Source organism: Lepidothrix coronata, unplaced genomic scaffold, assembly GCF_001604755.1.
Source record: "Lepidothrix coronata isolate B3197 unplaced genomic scaffold, Lepidothrix_coronata-1.0 Scaffold21, whole genome shotgun sequence".
Taxonomy (NCBI): domain Eukaryota; kingdom Metazoa; phylum Chordata; class Aves; order Passeriformes; family Pipridae; genus Lepidothrix; species Lepidothrix coronata.
In genome coordinates, this window is record NW_016690201.1 from 361,288 (window position 1) to 368,863 (window position 7,576).

Consider the following 7,576-nt stretch of genomic DNA (forward strand, 5'->3'; position numbering starts at 1 on the left):
TAACTGCAATGCATTTTATTTTTCACAGAAAGATAGAGAGATGGCTTTTCTTTCTGAAAGAAGCCTTCTCATCAGAATGTAAGTAGAGGTGACCCAATCACCAGTCTTTTTGCCTAAGAATACAGTAAGTACTTGTTCAACAACAACCACACTACAACTGAGCCATATGTTTCCATGCTGGAGGTATAAGTGATAACAATCCTGATGCTACATACGCACAAGGACGGTTCACTTCAGAGAGCAATTTCACTTTCTTCCAACTAGAAACAGAGTAGCTTCCAGTTCTGTTTACTATTTTATTCTTTTTCCACAAGCAGTGTATGAAGGACATAAGACTTCCTACCAACTTTGACCATAGCATTGTAGAATATCCTGACCTGGAAGGGACCCACTAGGATTAGCAAAGTCCAACTCCTGGCCCTATACAGGAGAGCCCCAACAATCCTACCATACGCCCAAGAGCATTGTCCAAGCACTTCCTGAACTCCAGCAGGCTTGGTGCTGTCCCTGGGGAGCCCGTTCCAGTGTATCTGGAAAGGAACCTTTTCCTAATATCCAACCTAAACCTCTCCCAACACAGCTTCACATCGTTCCCTCAAGTCCTGTCACCGGACCAGATTATACAATGAAGAATAGCATGGTTGTGACTGATGACTGCCTTTTCTAGATCCTTTGGAACAATGACATCTAATTGAATCGGAGGGTTGCACACTAATGTAACGATTACATAAAGCATTGCAAAGAATATCCAATGCACACGTAGTTTCAACTACCACACTTCATATATTCACTTAGATGCTTAGAGATGTTAATTTAAAGTAAACTACAATACTAAGTTGCAGAGGTAACACAGCTTTTACTCACTAAATCAAGAGTATGAGCTTTGGACACGCACTCTAATTTGCTCTTGAATAATTACTAAATAGCAAATCAAACTGCCATCCCCACTTACCCAGTCAGAGTCAAGCAATTGGGTGGGCCATGACAGAGTGCCCAAATAGTTTAGGCAATGTTGTTAAACTTCATAGTAGAAAATTTAATTATTTTCAGGCCCAGTGCATAAGAGTACTGAAAAGTCATTGAAAGTTGCTGAAATATACCTGTTCTAAATATCCCATTCAGAATGTGTCACAATTTTATCAGCTTGAAACCCACAGGACTGAAGTGTGAACAAATATTACTTGTAACTCTAAACAGCCCAAGCAGTAAACTGACCTAACTACTCCCATGTTTACACAACAGTCATTCTCTCCCAAAGTTGGTCTCAACATAACCATTATCCTCTAATAGTAATACACTACTAGTCTCTAGGTTTTAAAAACCATAAGGTTTACAATTTCAGATAATTTATACATAGTTTAAAGGAAGACTTGAGTTGTTTGTTAACAATACTGATTTTTTTGTTCACAGGAACTTTCTAAAATAGACATCAAGCTTTAAAAGCAGCACTTTGCTTGCTACAAGTCCAGAGATATATGGTCAACTTTCTCATACAATGCTAGCACTGGAATGCGGGGCTAGCCTTCCAAACCATAAAAGGAATATTATCCTTTGCATTGCAAAGGCATTAAACAAAATATTTTTGGTTCTTAATGGTAAAGCTACTGCTTACCCATGAGAAAAGCAGCAGGGAAACTGGACATTGATGTTAATGGTTGATGACCCTTTAGCAATACAGTTAGTATTGTAAATTCACATTAAAAAAGACATACCAGTAAACAAAAAATGTACAGACCTCAATGGATGAAGTACAGAAAGGAAAATACAGATATAAGATGTACAGGTAACAATCCACATTCACTGATTACTTACTAGCAATTTTTTTTTCTTATTTCCTGTAAGCATATTGCTTACAGCAGCTTTTACAAACAAGGCTCTAAGCAGGAACACTACTATAACGTTCTGTCCTGCTAAAGAACTCTTTTTCAAATCTCTGGTTATTTTCAAACTGATATTAAAAGCTTAAAGAGAAGACACTTAAGCAAAACCGCAACCTTCTGCCTATTCCAACCTAAAGCATCAGGCCATGGAAAACAGACATTACGAGGAAATCCAAACAATTTGAAACCATGACACAGAATCCATTCCATACAAAGAAGTTTGCATGGTGTCTAGGTAGCCAGAACTTTTATACACACCATAAAACCACCCTCACAGTATAGCTCTTACAGGGTAGCAGTATTTGTAGTATTGGTTAATCCCTTATTGTTGCAAACAAACAATTCATACAGAAAATCTCACCTGCCAGAAGAAGAAATTATAGAAAGAAATGAAGGAAAGGTAAACCAGAAATTATTGAGCTCTGCCCTTAGTTTTTAAGGCTGGTCTTTTTTCATTCTTTGGTCAAGGTAATAGCTTTGCTTTCTTTCCATTCTCCATTTCCCTAACACCTTTAGAAAAGGAGAAAACTTTAGCTACCTTACAGTAAAAAACCATGCTTATCACAGCTACTACAGTTAAAGAATAAACAAGAATAATGACTGTTGTTACAACAAGCAAAATAGGCCTTAAAACCACAACCTCACTATGGGTGGCACCTCACTGACTTGACAGAGCTATTGCCTTGGCTAGGTATTAATTTGATCAGTGACCCACCACAGAAATTAGTCATAGAACACAATCCAGAAATGGGATTTGAAACAACAGTTGATCGAGCTGGTTTCTATTTCTGATTTTAATCCCTGGGTTTGATCTAGGCAGAGGAAAAAATGACCTTCCTGCACCTACTGCCACACAAGGCTAAGAGATTTAAATTTGTTTGCCAGCATATTAAATTTGCTCAAACACATCCTTTCGCTATAAGTATGAAATACTAAAAACTCAAGCAGCAAGCTACAGCATTCTCACATTATGACATCATCCTGTCTGGTATACTTTAATACAATTTGGAAATAAAATTTGATTAACTGAAGGCAGCTTAAAGAGGATACATTAAAGATCCAAATTGAGGACACTTATCCAGTAAAATGAAAAAGGAAGCACAGCACAATATCCAGCCTTTCCAGTGACTTCTACTGAACAGGCCTTACTGGCTGTTCTCATGGGCTATGACAAATACAGTTATCCTATATTGGATGAATGAAAGCAATCCACAAATCCAAACAGTGGGTTTAAAGACAATACACAGACAATATACAAACAAATCAGGGTACAACCTTATTGTATAGATCTGTAAAAGACCTGACACAGGGGGAAATGAGAGCTATACACTCCCCATGCGGTTTCAACAACAAACCAGGTTCCTAGTTTCCAAGCTGAAAACTTCCTTCTACTGAGGAAGAGCACCTACTTTCAGAGATTCATATTTGCATTTCTTATTACAAGATGCTCACTCTTAACAGCATCCTGATCATTGACAGAAAAATATCAACAAAGTTTTTGTGATAGTAATGATTTCTGTCAAGGCTGGGTTTTAAGTTTATAAACATCATCAGAAAATGCGGTGGAAACACAGATGCTATTCTTGGAGCATCAAAAAAGTAGAGCATACATGAACACAGACAAAAACTTTGAAGTTACCACCTGTAAAGGCATATTACAAGAAATAATCTCCACCATGTCAGTATAACTACTTATGAACTTTAAAAAATGTTAAATATTTTACAAGAGCCACAGCGAAAGCAAGCAGTTACACTAAACCACAAAGAATCACTGAGACAAAAAGTCATAACTCTCTTGCCATACAGATCCAAGGCCAACAGGTAGTAATATTCACTGCTCAGCAGTTTCAAGAGGAAGCTCTTAAGTATCAACCCATGTGCAAAGCAGAGTGCCTGCATCTCCTGAACAGCAATCCATGTTATAATCAAACTGTTCCTACCACTGGTAAGGAAGTCTTCTAGATAATCTACCATCATACAAGCTGTCATTTCATGCAATACTAAACAAAATGTATCAGGTTGGTGCAGAGAGCTATAAGAGCTAAAAAACTACAGTCTATCCCCTCACTTCCTGAAAAATGAGTTTCAATACAGTGTATCTATAGTTTCAAAATTAAGAGGAGAAGTATTTTTAAGTCATTAAAATGCAGAACAGATACTTAAAAAGTTAGGCATACCATACTAATCTGTTTACTAAACTGACAAGAGTGACATCCCCCAGTCCCCACGCACATTCCTAAAAGCACAAACACATCTATGTTGCCATCACCAACGTGTCTCACAGGACGATAAGCTTAACTGAAGTTTCATAATTCGGAGGTCTTGTTTGCAGACTAACAGTGTGATCCAACACGAAACACACAGAATATGTGATTACAAGTCTAAGTTAAGCAGCTTTTGGTTAGGACAGCTCTTCAAGTTTGAGTCATTTTAAAGGATCTGAAAATAACAATAGCCTAAGGCAAACACACACATTTGTTTTCCTTCCACAAACCAAGATTAAAAAAAACATAGCCAGAGGCCACTGGAAAGGAAAAAAAAAAATAAAAAAAGACAAATGGTGCTTAAATAACCTAAAATATAAGTCCCCTTACTTCCCGAGGCACACACAGCACAGTAGTTAGAGCTGAGGAAGGAGCTGTTTGCCCATGTGTACTTATTTAAATAGTCCCATTCTTCACTGTGTATACACGAATGCACCGAGACACCCACCACTTTGTCCATAAGCTTCCAGGTCTTTTCCACAGTCCTCCGGTCGGCAGCTGCCTGCTTGGGGGGGCCCACAGCATCCTGAATGGCATCGATGAAGCCCAGGATCCGTCCCTTGCGCGGGTTCCGGCCGTTGAGCGAATTGGCCATCTGGGAGCCAAGCTGGCCGCAAAGACAGAGAAACACAGACTCACAAGGTGCTCTGAAAACATCTTGTCACAGAACCCGTCGCAGCCTGCGAGGCAACACTTCCTTCTCCACGGGCAGGAAAGGACAAGATCACGGCATGTTTAGGAACAAGCTTAACTTTTCACGACAAACAGCGTAAACCCACCTGGCCCGGGTTTACATTGGCAGAAGCGATCCAGGATTTATCGTCAACACCGGCATGGGCAGAGGGGAGGGGGGAGCACACCCGCGCCCGGCTCCGCGCCCCCATGCCCGGCCCCGCACAACAAAAGAGGCCGCGGCAGAGCGGGGGCAGGAGGAGGAGGGAGCAGGGAGAAGCAGCGAGGGCAGCAGGCAGGCAGGAACCCGCAGGGCAGGCGGGGGCAGCGGCTGGCAGCGCGGACCTGGCTCCCGGCGCACACAGATGTACGGGCTGGCGCGGCACGGCCGCGTGCCGAGGGCGAGGGGAGCCGCCGGGAAAAGCCGGGGGCGGGCAGGGAGGCTCCTGAGCCCCTGCGGCGGCCGCTTCCCCCGTCCTCAGTCCGGGGCGGCCAAGCGTCTCTCCGGACGAGGCTCTGTTCCCTCCGGCGGCGGCGGCTCCCCTGACGCGGGAGGCAGGCGGAGCGGAGCGCATCCCGCCCCGCGCCCGCGCCCCGTCCCGGCTCCGCGCCGGCCGCCCCAGGGACTCTGTCCTGAGCTGCCGCTGCTGCTGCTGCCGCCCCGCAGGGAGCCGTGCGGAGCTGCTGCCCCGCCGCCCGCATCGCCCTCCCGTAGCACAGCCCAGCCCGCCCGGCGGGCGGGTGGGAATGTGCGCGCGTGTGTGGATAGTCCTACAGACACATGCAAGAGAGACAGACAGAGAGAGAAAGAGAGAGAAAGAGAGATGCACACGCACAGGTCTGTCTGCGGCACCGCTCGCAGCCCCCGGCAGGCTGTGGTCTCCCCGCACTCCTGGGAAGTGAGGCTGGCTCGGCGGCGGCCCCGCTCCCTGTGCCGCTCCCGCCCCCTCCCCGCGGCGAGCTGGCGGCCGCTCCTCTGCTCGGAACATGCCCACCCCCGGCACAACACTCCGTGCGCGCCTGCGCGGCGGTGCCAGAGCGGGAGCCCCGCCCCCTGCCCGAGGGCGGGAGCCGCCGCTACACAACAGCCAATCACGAGGGGACACTGAGCTTGATTGACGTGCCCGCCAGCAAATGGGCGTGAAGCTGGGCACGGGGCGGGGTGGCGGCGGGGAGAGAGGTTCGGGATCGGGATGGGGAGGAGGCGGGAAGGCGGGGTTGGAGTGATGGGAAAGCTGGCTAGGATATGTGGTTGAAGCTAGGGAGGGGTGGTTCCGGCCCCACCTGGTCCCGCTGGCGCAGGGGGTGCCCTGAGGCCTTTGGGGCACCGGGGGTGCCGGGTAGGGGCTGCCCTGGCGCTCACACTGACATTGTCCCTGGCTGTGGGGTCTCCAGGAGCTGTGGCAGCGTGTCCCTCCCTCTCCCAGTGGAGCCGTGGGACCCCTGCCTGCGGGAACACTCGGTGTGTGTTAACAATCAGTAGTCATTTTTGCTGCCTTTGCGCTTCCCCTTCGCACTTCTGGGAGTTTGCTGGGGTTTTTGTGGCCACTAAGAACAGGAACTTCTTCAGCTTTTGTCTGTCTGGGTCTTCTCTTGATTTTTTGGGGTTTTGGTTTTTTGGGGGGTTGTTTGTTTGTTTATCTTTGGTTTTGTTTGGGTTTTTGTTTGTTTTGTTCTGTTTAGAGAGGTAGGGAGGTTTGCTCTTAAGCAAGTGCTGAGATTTCCATGCTGGAAATGGGCTGGAGAGCCTCATGAAGCTCCCAAAGGTGGTGAGGGTGTATGTAAGCACCTTCTACTCAAAAACACCCCTTCAGGTATGTTTATTTTGATAGGAACACTTGCCCTGCAGGTATGGTAAATGAAACAAAATTGATGAGTATTTAAGCTTTTATTTTAGGGCAAGTTTTCCACTCAAATTTGTGAATTACCTGTGAATGCTGGAAAAAATGAGGCTTACCTGCACAGGGTACAAGATGCTTGCCTTCAGATTCTTCTGAATATGTTCCAGGGAGTAATTATACTTTGCAAGAGTTAATATTCTAATTATTTATCATAACAGGAATCAAAAATACAACACTTAAAACCTTCGATGGTATTTTCTAAAGACAATTGCATTAAAGGAGTGCTTTTAAGTTTTGGTTCAGCAAGTATGTTTTCCATAGTAGTTTTCTTTGTGAGGATTTTTTTTTAATGGATTCCCCCTTTTTCCTAGTATTTCATAGTTTTTCTGACTTTTGACTTTTAATAAAATAGGAGTCAGGAAAAACAGTACTAAAGCTTGTAGAGTATTTCAGTTTCCTTTTCTTTATACTGTAATTTATAGGCATATAGTGCAGATGTCTTCCTGTTGATTTAAAATGTTACTTTCTTGGGCACACATACAACAATAAAATTATATCAATGTCTTCCTCAAAGGCCGTTGTTTCCTTATAGCTTTAAGATATGAATTGGCAGTTACTTGCCTTAAGTGGATTGGAAACTTCTCATTTTACTGTAGGCTCTGTAAACTGCTCCCTTCCCTGTGTTGTTTTAAATGTGGGTTTAAAATTCTTCTCTGGCAGGTGTCTTTGTCCTTTTTTTTGTTTGGATCTCAGCTTTCATAAGATTAAGTTGGTAGTGACTGCTCACTCTGTTGCTATCTCTTGTTTGGTTGTGAATAAAGCAGAGGATCTGATGCTTTTTCTGAACTTGTAAAATCTTTGGTTCTTTCAGTTGTTTTGTTTCCATTGTTGTTGTGTCATTCCCTTCATATTCTGCACT

The 7,576-nt window shown here is 44.5% G+C and overlaps 1 protein-coding gene across 2 annotated transcripts in view; it reads right to left on the reverse strand.

Annotated features, from left to right (window-relative positions):
• CBLB (Cbl proto-oncogene B) overlaps positions 1–5,783 on the reverse strand; it is a 134,318-nt gene extending 128,535 nt beyond the window's left edge. Inside the window, exons 1-2 of one of the 2 annotated variants that reach the window (XM_017808010.1) lie at positions 5,653–5,783; positions 4,593–4,751 (exon numbers count right to left, since the gene is read on the reverse strand). In XM_017808010.1, coding sequence (XP_017663499.1) covers positions 4,593–4,739 — 147 coding nt within the window. In that variant the 5' untranslated portion in view covers positions 4,740–4,751; positions 5,653–5,783. The remainder of the gene's footprint in view (positions 1–4,592; positions 4,752–5,652) is intronic. The other variant, XM_017808011.1, reaches the window with a different exon arrangement.
• Between the last annotated feature and the right edge of the window lie 1,793 nt (positions 5,784–7,576).